Below are 16,297 nucleotides of genomic sequence, written 5' to 3' on the forward strand. Positions count from 1 at the left end.
AGTTCCTTGGGATTCGTTTGCAGGCATGTCGAGCCGCGGTGGAACATTGTACCCAACACCTCGCAACACTGAAACACTTCAAATGTGTAACCATGCAAAACTTGTTTTTGAAGCAGGCCCTCCCCCCTGTTCAGTCCCTACAAAACACACACACATACACACACACACACACACACACACACGGCAGCCTGCAGCCAAATAGTTGGCATGTGGTTACAAGAAGCTCATGGTGAACTTTCAAAATGTTTGCCCAAAGGAGAAAGCCGAGACTATAATTAGGTAATATAATTATAATGATTGTTCTCATTAATCTTTATTATTTGTGTTTTCATGGAAATAGCCAGTATCATTCCCGGTGAATAACACGGGAATAAAAAGTGGTACAGTACATTTTGTATGCAATTAAAAAAAAAAAAACCTTCTGAATTATATCACTTAATAAGAGACGTAGGTGGAATTCTTCTATCTCCTTTTTTTCCTTTTGGCGTTTCCCTGCAACAGTCCCTCCAGCAAAATAAACCTCCAACTAAACCTATTCTTTCTATCCTCTACTAATTGTGTTTTTACTCATGCGTCGTACTCCTAATGCGACACTTAAAAGAAAGTGCTCTGTAACTATAACTATTCTCATTATTTATAATTTGTAAAAGATGAATGAGACATAATCAGAATCATAACGCCACAAAAATTATTGAAGAAAAAGTTTTGAAGTCGCTGTACAATTTTTTTGCTATCAATTTTAAAATGAAAGGGAAATGACAAAATTATAAGTGAGGTATAAATTGAAAATAGCAGATAAATGACTTTAAAATTAGCAAAGAAAAATTTTAAAAAATCGGAATTTTACAAGAAGCTTACGTAAAATGGGGGAGTTATAATCATGTATGAATTCTAATTTTATAGATATACAATATAGCATTTTTGCTGGAACGTGTTTGCAAAATTTTAAAATCAACATAAGACGATTAATGGGTTATTCACTGAAAATCCCTGAAAACAAATCACCATAACTTTGCGAAATATGAAAATGTTCAAAAAAAAGGTAAAACCTCGCGATAATTTCTTCTTATTAATTAAAAAAAAAAGTTTAAAAATAAATTTATTCATCGATAAAAAGCCGCTCATATTATGTCATGTACTTGACTACAAACGGATCAGCGGGAAGGCGACTCGGCGCATGCGCAGAGCGGTACCCGGAAGTAGCAGCCGCTTGCTGCGCTGGCGGAGTGTCTCCTCCCCGGTAATCGCCCATTCAATGCTTGCAACCGACACCGCGATCCCCTCCCGCACCGGCGGCGACGAAACTCGATGCTTTCGACGCGAATTGCCGGGAAAAGCAGGATAATCTCCCCGACTAAGTGACCCCCCTCCCCCGCCCCAACCTCCACCCCTTCTACTCCACACAACCGGAGCCTTGACGTCGCCGGTAAGCGCCGCTGTAACGGTTTGCCGCTTCGGTTAAAAAGCAAAATGAGACGGAAGAGTTGTTACGAAACGGAAGAGTCTCTCCTCGTAAAGTTGAGTCGAAGTGAAGTCGCTTGCTAATCTGAGCGGAATAAAGCTAATGCTAATGCTAGCTGTCAGATTAGTTTGCTTGGTAAACTGTAAAGGCAGTGGCGGCTAACGAGCTAGCTTAAGGTAGCAGCAACTTAACAACAAATCCAACATCAACAACAGCGTAGTGGCGGTTTAAAAGAGCACATCAATCCGTTTTTAAATAAGGTTATGAGCACCAAAAATACCTAAAAGTTAAAAAATTTATAATATAAGGAGACAAAGTTGCTGTGCATGACTTGGCTGAAATAACCCCCGTCTATTGGAGAGTAGCTAATTATCGCATGAGTGTTTATTTCACTAAAGTTAACATAAAAATACCTGAAAATTTAGCAGGTAATTTGCCTCTAAATTGCTCGGAAATTACAAACACCCTGTAAAGTAAGTATTCTGACCCCGCTCCCCCCCCCGAGCTAGAAAAGAAGTAACCTTAAGGTTGTGCAGGGTAATTGATAAAAGTATATTTGATGTTGTTACCCATAACATAAGCATGTTATGGGTAGCAAAGAAGCTAGCAAAGAAGTAACCTTAAGGTTGTGCAGGGATATTGATAAAAGTGTTAAGCATTATAAGTTTGCATGAAGTTATATTGCATTGTATTTTTCTAAATTCCTGTGCATTGTGTATTTGCAAGTGTATTTGCAGTCCTTATGTCCTGTATTGTAAGTCGCTTCAGATAAAAGCATCTGCCAAATGCAATGTAATGTCATGTCAATGCAATTTCTGTCTTGCATTGCAGAAGAGTGTGGAGGGGCGTGCATCATGTGGAGGAAGGCTTTCGCTGCAGCCCTGTTGGCCTTGGCTGTGGGATATTTCTACCACAGTGGTCCGGACCTGCCCGAGCAGATGCTGCAGTACATCACCCTGCCTGGTTTCCCTTCGTCGTCGTCGTCGTCCCAGAGCGACGCCGGCTTAGAACAGGTCATCTCCACCGCCTGGGAGACGCTCATCACCTTACCGACGCGCCAGTGGAGTAAAGTAGCCGTGGGGTGAGTCGGTGTCAGTTACACGTTCCGGAGAAATTTATATCAGTGCCGCATCTGTTTAGGGTAGATTGGGGTCGCCTTCTTTCGCTCAGAGAGAACATACAAGCGTATATAATCTGACGCTGCGGGTTGGAAGCATGTTGGATTAGTGTTAAGTAAGGACAGCATATGCTTATTGGCTTTACATGAAGGACTAAGAGGGAGTGAGACTAAACCAAAGGGTGGATCGCGTTTTTTTATATCCAGCAATTCAAAGGGCAATGTTACGTCACTGTTTAGTTTGCATAACACGGTCTGCCGATCTTCACTGATCGGCACGGTCGGATCGGCTTTTTTTTTTTTTATTTGATGATTATTTTCAGGAGGAAAGTAAGGAAAAGTCCAGTGTTTTCTGCGACTACATTTTCCGAAGGGTTTGTTTGTAAAAGTCACAGGGGGGAAAAATGCAATCACTAAATCTGCAAGGCATCGGCCTTACACGTTACAGAAAATTGTGAGAAAAGTCCTGCAAGAAATTACCAGAAATATATATTGCTGAGGAAAAATAATTAGTGAGAGATATCGGCATCCATATCACCATCTGTGATCTGCATTTAAATCTGCGTTTTAAATATATGAGAATTACTTTTTTTTTTTTTTTTTTTTTTTTAAACACAGCAGTCAGTTCTAAACATGCAGATTAACTGAAATGGTCCGAGTTTGTGAAGCAAATATTAGAAATCACTTTGATAAGATAAACCTTTATCAATCCTGATGGAAAGTCCTGCGCCGGATGGCACCACTATATAAATATCAACGTCAAGCATCATTAAAATGTATTAAAATAGGTGTCCAATGAGCAGCTTTCAAATAAACAGTGTTGATAGAACACTTAATAAAAGAAATAATAAAGAAAGATAATAGCAATTTACATGGAGAGGAATATTGCTAGTGCTATTGAGGGGTTGTATTGCTCCAGATAATGAATGTAAAGATATTATGAGTGATATTAAATGGAATTGTATGACGACAGCAATAATAATGATGATAGGAATGAAAAGTGAAGAGCAATATTGCGCAAGACAGTAAGAATATTCCAAATTGTATAAAAACATGACATTTCATGATGTAATAGAGAAATATATTGCAGATGATGATGTAAAAAAAAATCAAAAGTTGCCCACAATGGCAGCGACGCTTGATCGTGTGATTCTGTGCCGGGCATTTTATAGGGCGATAAAGTTTCATTTTAATGTTTGTCCCGGTGAAGGGTGAACGCCTGCGTGGACGTGGTGGTCTCGGGCGTGGGTCTGCTCCAGGCCCTGGCCGTCGACCCCGGCAGCGGGCTGGACCACGAAGTCCTGCACTCCAAGGAAGATCTCCGCGAGGCCTTCATCCACTTCATGGGCCGGGGAGCGGCCGCCGAGCGCTTCTTCAGCGACAAGGAGGTCTTCCAGAGGATCGCCAGGGCGGCGGCAGAATACCCCGGGGCAAAGGTAACCCCCCCCGACGCCCAGGACTTTCTGCCCTTCTGCTGTTATTCAAGTCGGCCGTTGGTCTCTTCCAGCTGTACGTGGGAGGAAACGCCGCCCTCATTGGCCAGAAGCTCGCCACCTTCCCCGATTTGATGGTACACTCGCATTTATTGATATATCCTCTTTGTTTTTATCTGTGATGAATATTGTATCCATTTATTTTCATTATGGTTCAGTGACTCAGCTGATGATTAGTGGTTCATTTTAGCAGACTTTTAGTTCTCCTGCAAACTGTCTTGCAGGTTTTTCCGGCCCAGATAATTTCGTGCGCATTTTTTACGCCTCTGCAGTCATTTTTCATTCATTTTGTGCCATAAATGTTTTTCCTGTGCAACAACCCTTACTTATATACAAAATTACTACATTTAATACGTATATTTGTAAATATACATGTATATACATTAGATATATTTTTATACCCTTAACTTTATATTTCTTTCGATCTTTACTGTTTATTTTATTTTTATCATTCGCTATTTTTTTTTGTCAATAGAGTACTCTGATTTTGAATTTATTTTCTACATGCACCTCCCTGTTTTTTTTTTTTTCTTAATCTTTTCGTCATTTATCTCCACCAAATGCTTTTTACCCGCCGCAGGTTTTGCTATGCGGGCCGGTCGGCCCTAAACTTCACGAACTGCTGGACGAGCAGATCGTGGTCCCCCCGGGGTCCCTGCAGGAGACGGACGAGTATCACCTCATCCTGGAGTACAAAGCAGGTAACCCTCTGCACGCCGCCGTCGCCGCCGCCGCACCGCGTCCCGGCCGTCCTCTGACCTCTCGCTCCGTGTCCAGGAGAGCAGTGGGGCTCCACGCAGGCGCCGCAAGCCAACCGCTTCATCTTCTCCCACGACATGTCCAACGGGGAAATGAGCTCCCTGGAGACCTTCGTGTCCAGCCTGGAGGAGTTCCAGCCCGATCTGGTCGTCCTGTCGGGGCTGCACATGATGGAGGGTCAAGGCAGGGAGCTCTGGGAGAAGAGGCTCAAGGAGGTCCGTCGCCGGTTCACGCTCTGTCCATGATCTTCCGGGAACTGCCATCGTCGTGTGGATGTTCTTAACCCTCATATTATGTTATAATATGTCATAATATGAGGGTTAAAAACTAGAAAAAGGTTGGAAGCTTTTGACCGCTGTTTTCGAACGTACTCTTTGTTTTCGACGCTTTGAATTTTCTTTTTTTTTTCGTTCTCAAAGTGAAGGGGAATGTGGTAAAAGGAAAGTAGCCCGAGATTCAATTGGCAAAAGAAAAAAAAAAGGTTTGCAAGGAATAAAAAAAAAAAAAGATGAATAAAATAATCCAACAAATCAACTAGAAATAAATCCTCAAAACAAAGAAAAAACAAGCACAAATTAAATGAAACATGTACTTTACCTACTTAGTAGATTATTGCTGATTTTTAAGTATGATTTGGTTTTAGATATTTTCAACGATTTTTTTTTTTTTTTTTTTCGCCTTTTTTTTTTTTATATTGTTTATTTCCTGCAGAAGATACTACTTATCAATTCCCATGAATGCCAATTTCCCACGATATTCCCGTAATACTTTTTATCACCACTTTTAAAGTTTCACATAAACCCGCAGCACGGAGGACGGCCAATATATCTCTCACGTTTCGGACTCGGCCTCATTTGTTTTTCCAAAATTTTCTTTCCCTCCTTCCCGCAGGCGGTGGCCGCCATCTCGGACATCCGTAGAGATATTCCCATCCACCTGGAGCTGGCGAGCATGACGGACAGGGAATACATGAACAGCATCGTGCAGGAGGTAGATGTGGACGTGGCCGCGACGCTCCCGCCGCTCTCCGACGCTCATCTAATCGTCCCTTTGCGTTCCCCGTTAGCAGGTCATGCCCCTTGTCAGCTCCATCGGACTGAACGAGCAGGAGCTGCTGTTCCTGTCCCAGGCGGGGGAGGGGCCTCACGCCGACCTGCCGTCTTGGAAAGGCATCCCGGACGTGGGCCGCGTCAGCGACATCCTCCTCTGGATCCTGGAGCGGCACGGCCGCAGCGACCCCTCGTCGGAAGCGGACCTCACGCGCATCCACTTCCACACGCTGGCGTACCACATCCTCGCCACGGTGGACGGCTACTGGGGCAACCAGGTGGCGGCGGTGACGGCGGGCGCGCGCGTCGCCAGCAGCCAGGCGTGCGGCCTGCGCGCCGTCGACGTCAGCAAGGTGGAGCTGAAGGCGCCGTTGGAGTTTTCCAGCTCGCATTCCGAGCCGCCGGAGAAGCTCGCCCTGGACCCGGCCGACCCGGTCACCGTGTGGCGGCGGGGGAACGTCACATTCCACATGACGCCCGTTCTCGTCTGCAAGCAGCCGCTTCGGACAGTGGGGCTCGGGGACGCCATCTCCGCCGAGGGGCTGGTGTACTCGGAGGCGGTGGACCAGCAGCACCTCTGAGCTTCGACCACCTGGAGAAGCCAGAGTCCTTCCGAATCCCTCGCCGCCCTCCTCCCTCCCGAAAGCTCAGATGACTCGAGAGTTTAAAGAATGTGATTGAGTTTTTTTAAGGAAAAAAAAAAAAAAAATCCTGCCTGACGACGCTCCCGGTTGGCCAAGTCCTCCCTCCTCAGCACACGTAGAAACCCGACGCCGAGATCAGCAGAACTGAACGGACCAGGGCTGAGCGGCCAGTCGACACTATGCACCGGGCATCCATCGGCTCCTCTTCGTTTTCCTTCGATCTCCTGTACAGTGTGCCTTGAGAAAATAAGATTTTTTTTTTTTTTTTTTTTTTTTTTAAAGATTATTTATATTTCAGAGCCAAAAAAAGACTCATCGATCAGGCATCACGTAACTTTCCCTCACGAGATATATTCGACATACACGTTTATGTTTGTCTCCTCGGTGGAACACTTGAAAAACCATCGTCCTGTGAGTTTGAGCCTTTTTTTTTTTCTCTCTCTCTCAACGTCTTATATCTATTTTCTTGAGAAAATAACGGCACATTTCGTGTTTTTTTTTTTTCAAACGCTCCTTTGTAAAGATATGTTCTCGTTGTCGACGAAGTACAAACAACAGCCGTGGCAGGTCGTCACGCTGTTTGTTATGCATTGAAAAAGTCTGGAGTCAACTTGTTAGAATTGTATATACTTTGTAATGCAGACGGCTTTGACACAAGGCTCCGCGCAAACATCTCATATCGAACTGCATTTTTAAACATTTTGTTTTTTTTAACATCATATCAAAAATGGGAACACGCGACGGCACTGTTCATATCTCAAATATGAGTTATCGAAAGGTCACTTAATAGTAGCTAAATATTTGTCTTAAAAAAAAAACAAACTGCTATTATGGCCTAACCGTAGCAATATTGAACTGTATGTACAGTAATTCTCTAAATATTAGCATTTATGAAAAGTGATATTGAAACATTAAGTAATTCTGTAATTACAGTGCGGTGAAACTAAACCACCTCGATAATGTGTCGTTTTTAGGTGTCATCGGAAGATTCAGTAAAGCAAATAATCAATAGATTAGCTATGAAAATCATCAACAAACTGTCGTAATAATGACATAACGACCTAAAATCTATTAATTGATCTTCTTTTTTTTTTTTTTTATTATCATTATTTTTTTCCTTCGGTCAGATCAGAGAGCAGTATCGGGACGTTTTCTTCCATATATTCCTGCGTTTGTATTTTTATTTTATTAATTGGTCAGGCCTACCTTGAGCGTGACCCATCTGTATGCAGTAAAGATCAGTGAACAATCAAATGCCTCATTTTATCAGGGTTACTGTTCTTTTCTTTTTACATTTTGTACATGAAGCTTCTGAGTTTACCGTTCCGATTCTTATGTTCGACGCGATGTGCTGGAAATCCCAACGAAAAGATTCCCGATCGAAACATCGGCAGACGTTTTTATTTGTGCGTTTTTGCGGAGGATCCGTGTTTTTAAAGAGACCGTATCGCGTCGATGTGCTCAGTATGTGAACAACGTGTTTGTAATACCTCAAATGGCCACGGAAGGCATTCGCAATAATGGAGTCTTAATGCCAACGCGAAATGTTTTTTTTTTTTCCTTTTTTTTTTTCAAGCAGATGTGATTCTTTGCACTAGTGGGAAGCGCTTCGGCGGTCAGGCCTGCAAAGGTGAATGTAAACCCCCATTTTTAGCAAGCAAGTACAATCTGTTCAACTCTACTCATGTAATACGTCATGTCTCTTTAACATTTGTAATTGTCGACAACGTTCATTTACTTGTCTGTCAATAAAATGCATATCTCCATGTAAATTATTTTACATTGTTCAGCTAATGCATCTCTTACAAATTGTAGTGTTGGAATAAATTGATGTCGTGTCACGGATAATTGGACAGATTTCACAAAGAGCTAATCAAGGAAGGTCATTTGCATAAAAAGTAACGGTAAATGAAGATTAGCCGTCCTAATAATTACCTGAACATTATCTGAACATGATGTAGCAACTGTCTTAGAATCTACCTCAGTATAATTTAACTATTTCACGATCAGCTTGGTATTGCATCTGAAGTAATAATCATTAAAAGGATGAGAAGTAAAACATATATTTTTTTTTACAATTGATAATTTGAGTGTTCCACTGAGTAGAATAGAAAAGAGCACACCTTTAACTTCAATCTGCACAATAGAAATCTGACACTGCGGTGGAGGTAGTTAAATTGTAAATATAAGTTAAAAACAGTGCATAAAATATCTGAAAATATAGAAAATGAAAAAAATATATAATATATAGTTGTGTGTGTGTATATATAAATATATATACATATATGTATATATATACAGTACACACAAACACACATTTATACATCTGTATCTATATGTACACACACACACACAAATATATGATATACATATACATATTTTTAGCATATAAAAAGAATATAAGATGTGATAAAATTGATAAGATAATACTTTTTTGATAGATGCGTGTCCGTGTCAACCAGTGAGGCTGTGGAGTACAATTAAGACCATGCCATTTTATTGCCCAGTATTACTTGTGACTGTAGTATTTTCCCTCTAGAAATAAGTACTGAATAAAATCAAGAAACTCCCGCAAAATGCAGAGAAATATGCATTTAAAATAATACATTTAAAATGAATGAAAATTATATGATAGTATTATCAAAAGAGCAGCTATTGTGTATGCATATGTGCATGCATATTGTATAAAGCTGCAATTGTGCTTCAATAATGGAGAAGTAATTTCGAAGTATTAGTTTACATTCAGAAGTAGTTTTAAACATTTTATGTCAATTGTCTTCAGCTGAAGGAAATACAGATTTTGTTTGTTTTTTTGTTTTTTTTTGGAAGGAACTACAGATTGAAGTTTGGGTCAGTCTTGCGGGTTGGTCATCACGCGTCTGCATCTGATTGGCTGATATCAACCAATCAGAACCCCGTGCGTCCGTGCTTCGTGTCGTGGATGTTGATCCGCTAACCCCGCAGTCTCCCTGTCTCCTCCCCGGATATCGCACTCCTCACCCCGGCTAGTATAAAGGTAACAGGACCCGCCTAGCCTACCCCCCCTTAGCTTGTATTATCGTTGATGGTTAGGCTCTGCGAGAGAAGGATGAAGTTCCTCGTCGCCGTCACGGTCATCGTGGGGTCGGTTATTTTCCTCGCTTTCCCGAATGGCTCCTCCGCGGACGAGAAGAAGAAGGGCCCCAAAGTAACGGCGAAGGTAAGGCGGTAGGGGAACTAGCTTGCGCCGGACATACCAACCTAGCTGTCCCCCCTTTTGCTATGCTAACTACAAGCCACGTCATGCCTGAAACCAGCCTCCGGCAAGTCGCACCGGCTTCATGTGCGTGTCCAGATTTGAGAAGACAGACGCATAATGAATAATAAAAATATAAATATATGTGCGCCAATATTATCGCCCACCGCTGGCTGGAAAATAGACACCGTAGTTATGCTAGCGACTAACAGCAGTCGCTTAGCATTATATTAAGTCCCTCAGTTAGCACAAGGTTAGCTCTGTTAGCGAAGGATGATAGATGTTAATAAGCACTTGGCGTTATATCGGCTTTTGTAGTTTTCCTACGTTGCTATCGTAATATGTGATTAGTATAATGTGGAATTAAATATTCTTTTACGACCTAGCGGAGCCAGCGTTGCTCTCGTTCGTTAGCCACCGTCCTAGGCCTATACTGTTAGCCTGCCAGCACCGATTTTGGTGTCAAATCTACTAAGTAGCTCTTCAAAGTTGAGAAAGATCTACATTAATGTTGACTAGATGCCCGTAGCTTCACATCAGACGTTGTTGCAATACGTTTGTCCACGTTTGCGATCTGGAGGATTCTGCAAAAGGGCAGTCTGACCGGTTGACCGGTCAGCCTGACTCTGGCATCAAACCGCATTGACTTTAGTTGCATGAAACTCTGAATAAGTTTTTCCGCCAGAGCAAAATATCACGGGTTGCTATGCATGTCAACAATATGCATGCATTTTCAAAATATACAAATGATTGCTTTAGACCATCCTGAAGCGCTTGTGTCTTATTTCAATTTTTTGTGGATTCATACATGCCATCAACCTCCAGCATAATAAACACAAGAACAGCATTGGCACAAAAGTGATCAAGATGAAAACTATCCCGAAATTACAGGCTGACTTGCATGCAGAAAAATGTACAGATAGTTCCCCCACAGAACTTAAAACAGGCCATATAGTGACAGATAAGATTTTACATTTTTATATTAAAATATGAAACAGGAGTTAAAAGATAAAGCACAATAAGAGCCCTCCTGCTGTTTTACAACTAACTACTTTTGACGCATTTTTTTCTAGGTTTACTTTGACATGAAAATTGGAGATGAAGAAGTGGGAAGAATTGTCATCGGTGTGTTTGGAAAGACCGTGCCCAAAACAGTTGACAACTTTGTTGCCCTGGCAACAGGGGAGGTAAGAGCATGAGTATTTCTTGGTTACGGCCTGCGAATGATTTTAGCCAGGTGGCTGTTGCGTGCAGTGGTTACTTTGTCCAGAAAGCCATCTGGTCGACGTCCTTTCAATCGGAAGGTTGGCGATTGGATCCGTTTCTCCTGTCTGCATGGGAAAAAGCTGATACCATTTATCATCGCTGCCACACGCAAATACGCAGAGATGCAGTCGGATGTCCTGTCGCCGCACGAGATGCTGCTGCAAATAGGTCATTTGGAGAATCACAGTAGCCCGCAAAGCTACAGCAGCACCAGATTTCTTCCCTGTGGGAAAAGAAAACACACAGCTTGCCTTTGTGTAACACAAGTCAGTCCAAAACACACAGTCTGCCATGAAGAAACGTCTGAGAAGGGTTTGACGTGACCAGACGTCTTCTGCCGCAGGAGTTCAGGCGCTGCAGCTGGTTTCACTAGCACTGGATAAATCTGCCTTTGCAGCACATCGGGAAGGAGATAGGCCACGAAACAAAGGTTTTGCATTAAAAACAAATAGCTTTAGCTTTCAGTCAGAATTATTTTATTCAAGGATTCAAGACTTTAGTTGTCATTGCACAGAGCGCAACAAAATTTAGAGATAGCAGCTCTCAGGTGCAGTGGAATCAAAATGGGAAAAAAAACAACTTAAAAAGAAGGACACAGCACAACAATAGAACAATAGCAGCATTTCTGAGTTAGAGAAAAAGACAGGAAAAAAATATTACCAAAAATATATTTAATATATATATAAACTAAAAGAATAAATAGATAAATATGTAGAAAGAAAAATGTAAATAATAGAGAGAAAAAAAGTGAAAAGTAGGGGGGAGGTTTATTGCAATGTACTTTGATCATTACGATCATACAAAGAATAGGGTTAGATGGAGAAAGTTGTCACGCTTTGGAGATGCCTGACGGGAAAAGCCGTAAGAAGAAGAAGAAGAAGAAGACTTTGATCATTACGATCAGCATGATTTAGAAAAGTAACACTCAACATGACAGTTCTTAAAGACACACACTAAGGTTGTGTTTTGTTCCTGGTAACCTCGACGTGTTTCGTATGTAAAGTTTTCTTTGCTCTTCACTCCTCAGAAAGGATTTGGTTACAAGGGGAGCAAATTCCACCGAGTCATCAAGCAGTTCATGATCCAGGGTGGAGACTTCACCAAAGGAGACGGCACCGGAGGTACGGCCGCCAACCCCCTCCCCGTTTTAAAGAGCCGGTCGTTTGTCGGAACGGGACGACTGTACGTGCGGCTTCGGACCGCACGTATATCAGCACATTAGCTCACTCGACTCTCTCCCTCCCGAAGGCAAGAGCATTTACGGCGACCGCTTCCCGGACGAGAACTTCAAGCTGAAGCACTACGGCCCCGGCTGGCTCAGCATGGCCAACGCCGGCAAAGACACCAACGGTTCCCAGTTCTTCATCACCACGGTGCAGACGCCCTGGCTGGACGGCAAACACGTCGTGTTCGGGAAAGTCCTGGAGGGGATGGTGAGTCTGCCGCCGTCCCGTCACATCCCACCCTTCGACGACACAAGTCGGTTCAAAATAGTCGCTTTTGGAGTGAAATTACAATTAATATTTTAAGTCCGGTATTTTTACTTAGATACTCCATTCAAATGCGGAGGTATAAGAAGTTGTATTCGATCTGCTAATATTAGAGTTAGCGTGCATCTCCTCAAGTGTTTAGGGAAAAAGCTGGTTTTCTCCGGTTTCATGGACGTTTCCCCCTCTGTGCAGAACGTGGTCGATAAAATCGAGCAGACAAAGACGGACGGCCGGGACAAGCCCCTGAAGGACGTCGTCATCAGCGAATGCGGCGTGATCGAAGTAGAGAAGCCTTTCGCGGTGGCCCGGGAGTGAGCGCTGCCGATGGGGGGGCGGGAGGGTAAGGACTGGGGGGTCGAGGGGGTCTGGAAAAGTCATGCAGGCTTCCTTGTTTCACTAAAAACCCCCTCGGTCTGGAGGACGGTGGGGTTCTTCGGGTCATTTTCCATCGAGCGCTGCCAAACGGTTCAAAAAAAAAAAAAGTATCGTTATCAATCACGACACTACGGCGTCCCATCATGCATTCCAGGACACACTTCACCTCGTCGGTTGTCTTTCTTTTTTTTTTTTTTGTAAAAGAAAAGGAAATCTTCAAAATAAAGATTTCACATTTTGTTAATCTTGTGTTTTTGTTTTTCATATCGAAAAAACAAGACCGACTGCTTAGTGAAACACATCCGCGTCGCAGACAAACCTGAAGAAATGTCTGATTCAGTTAAAAATCATTCCATGAATAAGATTCTAACTCTTAAATCAAATGTAAGTACAAGATTAAAATAAGATTTACATTATTCAACAGAAATGGGGGGAAAAAATAATTGCGACCTCTGTAGGAAAGGTAATACATACTTAGGGGGTAACTAGTCCAACTGGATTAGACACAGTTAGAGGGCTCCCTAATATAAATAAAGCCAAGGACTAGTTTTGCACCAATTTGTGTATTAAACATAATTTGAGTTCTGTCAAAATAATAGTCTGAAAAATATTTACAAATTTTATGACCTACTCTAGATGGAATTTACAATCCAGAAGTCTACTTTTCCTATGATCGATATCACTACCTGTTAATCAGTGATTTAAAATTGCTTAACCTTCTTTAAGTAAAATTCTACTATACAGTATTCGTTATTTACCTGAATATTTTCTTGAGAATCCGAGAACATTTCCACAATTTAAATGTGTAACTCTCTTTATAACCACTAGGGGTCGCTGTTTGACATTCATTGGCCACAGTATTCAAGAGAACAGAAACCATCCATAACAATACATTGGATTTTTATTAACAAAGGTGTCTTTTTTAAAAAATGCAGAACATTTGCAATTGTCAAAAGGATTTCTTCACATGAGGGCTTTCTCTCCCCAGTCCATTGTCCTCGGCAGATGGGAGTATTATGGGTTGTCCCGCAGGGGGCGTCCTCTCACCGCAGCTCGTGTTTCGAGTATCAGTGCGTCCTTTCCCTGCTCCAGGTAATAAAGTATGCAGATAACATGATTCAAAAAGACGACAAAAAATAGTGTAAAAATAACTGAAAATGAAGCTGGAAATGTAGAGCTTGAATTAGAAAATTCAGTTCATTTTTTTTGCATGTTTCAGTTTAAACACAAGATGGCGCTGCTGCCTTTTTGTTTGACCTGTTGAACCTCTCCAACTTCCTGATACAGAGCAAGAAAATACAGACACAAGGGATACTATCTGCTTAAAAGGAGATTATCAGTTTACATTAAATAGAAAAGGCATTGAAATTCCCTGATAGCTATAAAATAAGTTTTCTGCAGTCATTCATTCATTCTCTGCAAGGCTTGATGGAGCCTACACCAATTCAAGGAAATGAATTTTGATTAAATATAGTTAATGTAAGACGCGAAAAGCACGGACAAATTACTTGTTTTTGTTCGAGGACGGTGTATTTAGTGGACGTTTTCGGAGAGGAGACGCTCTTTCCTGTGATTGTCTGTTCCTCCTGACGCTCGAGGAAAAACATCCCATCCAGTGTTCGGAACGGACTCTTTCCGGGCGTCCTCGGCTCGGGCCTGCACACGTTGTCGTGAAATCACCGCCAACACTTGCGTGTTTTACATTCTTTCGGTTTCTACAAGAAAATTTCTGTCCAAAAGCGATCGACCGGCCCAACGTGCGTCAACACGAGAGTTGTAATTTCTAAATTCCTTTAAAAAAAAAAAAAAAAAAAAAACAACAAAACAAACCCTTTCCTCCATCAATGGGTTAAGCTAGAAAAATTACAGAGGGAATAACAGTAGCGCTAACAGTTCCATGCTAATAGCTAAAATGATACAATAATACAGCACTTTTCAATTATTTTCTGTTTAGCCCCCCTTGAAAGAAGAAAATATATAACTATAGTTATATATATAACTTGTAAAACATGTAAAAAATGAAAATCTTTTGACTGACAGAATCATTTGAAACTGAAAAATAAAATGAAATGAATAATTAATTATTATAATAAATTGAAATTGATCAGCAACATTAACTCAGGAGCGCAACATATAAAACACTAACCAACACAACAAAAATGATTAACACAATTTGAGGAATGAGGAAGTGAGGATTAATGGCTACAATGAGCAGGTTTTGCAGTGCATGAAACTGCATTTCTCAGTAAACACACCGGTTCTTCCTCGTCTCGCAACGTAATCATAGTGAAGCAAAGCGCTACAAACGCTACATATTGTAGCTTCGTAACTTTATTGACATTGTTTTTTAGTCTGCAGCAGTAAAGATAGAAAATGCATCAATTTGCCTGAAATAAAAAAAAAAAAAAGAAATCCTTATTTAAATTATAAACAATTTTTGAATGAATAAAATTAAATAAAACCAATGAATAAAAATCATAATAAATTCAAATTGATCAGCAGCATTGACTCAGGAGCACAATATACAAAAACAAAATATAAAACAATATATAGCCAATAAAATAAAACAATATGTGGCCTACAAAAAAAGGGAATAAAATAACTTGCGCTCCATACCCTTTGTCATATTTCCTCGTTTTAGCTTTCGTTTGTCTCATCTCCGTCTCTCATCGCTTTTCTTATCATCCCTCTTAAATATTTTCCATGGTGTGTCTTCAGGGTTGGTTCACTTTATATTTCCTGCTCGTCCAAAAAAGAAAAAAACCTATATCGTAGAGCTAATACACCACCAACCTACCGTGGATGTGCAATTATATTTTATTAAAGTTCAGCAAAGATATGCACGTTCCCCTGGGGCGCACACGCTACCTGACATCACTACGCAATAGTGGTTGTAATATTCATAAAAGTAATAAAGATGTATCCATGAAGGGATAGGAGAAGAAGGGCTATATTTAGGGAATATTTTAATTTTCTGGCATTTTATTTCCACTTTAAAATCATTAATGATCATATGAATGTACAGACATTTTTTTGAATGCAATCATCGATACAAAATAAAACAAAAGGAAAAAAATCAGACAGGAGTTTCTAAATTCAATATTGATTGAAAATACCTCATAAAATATTTAAAGAAAATTGTTTGGCGGGCCGGATAAAAGAGCAAAACAGGCCGAATGTGGCCTGCAGGCCGTGTATTGATATTGATTATATAAAGGCAGAATAAGTGTAACTACAAATTGCACTATTTATACATTTTTTTTTCTCCCTTTTTAACATTTTTATTTAATTTTTATTTTTCATTTTATCTTTTTTTTTTTTTTTTTTTTTTTAGATTTTATTCTTAATTTCCACATTGTTCATGCTGCTACCCCATGCAACCCAACGGCCCCTCGGGGGCAAATAAA

At 41.0% G+C, this 16,297-nt stretch overlaps 2 protein-coding genes across 3 annotated transcripts; both read left to right on the top strand.

Annotated features, from left to right (window-relative positions):
• The first annotated feature begins 1,312 nt into the window (after positions 1 to 1,312).
• On the top strand, positions 1,313 to 6,599 carry adpgk (ADP-dependent glucokinase). 2 transcript variants are annotated; one of them, XM_086149111.1, is made up of 8 exons: positions 1,313 to 1,426; positions 2,294 to 2,543; positions 3,790 to 4,015; positions 4,066 to 4,149; positions 4,653 to 4,773; positions 4,850 to 5,046; positions 5,723 to 5,821; positions 5,898 to 6,599. In XM_086149111.1, exons 2-8 carry the CDS (start codon positions 2,317 to 2,319, stop codon positions 6,459 to 6,461), a joined length of 1,518 nt encoding a protein of 505 aa, XP_086005237.1. In that variant the 5' UTR covers positions 1,313 to 1,426; positions 2,294 to 2,316; the 3' UTR covers positions 6,462 to 6,599. The 2 variants fall into 2 exon arrangements, with proteins under 2 accessions (XP_086005237.1, XP_086005238.1); XM_086149112.1 differs by having other exon boundaries at positions 4,087 to 4,149.
• Positions 6,600 to 9,490: 2,891 nt separating this feature from the next.
• On the top strand, positions 9,491 to 13,134 carry ppib (peptidylprolyl isomerase B (cyclophilin B)). Its single transcript, XM_086149109.1, has 5 exons — positions 9,491 to 9,723; positions 10,833 to 10,946; positions 12,053 to 12,146; positions 12,274 to 12,458; positions 12,708 to 13,134. Exons 1-5 carry the CDS (start codon positions 9,589 to 9,591, stop codon positions 12,828 to 12,830), a joined length of 651 nt encoding a protein of 216 aa, XP_086005235.1. The 5' UTR covers positions 9,491 to 9,588; the 3' UTR covers positions 12,831 to 13,134.
• Positions 13,135 to 16,297: the final 3,163 nt, after the last annotated feature.

This window comes from Fistularia commersonii, chromosome 7 (assembly GCF_037954325.1).
Source record: "Fistularia commersonii isolate RoL2024-O1a breed Wild chromosome 7, RoL_Fcom_v1.0, whole genome shotgun sequence".
Taxonomy (NCBI): Eukaryota; Metazoa; Chordata; class Actinopteri; order Syngnathiformes; family Fistulariidae; genus Fistularia; species Fistularia commersonii.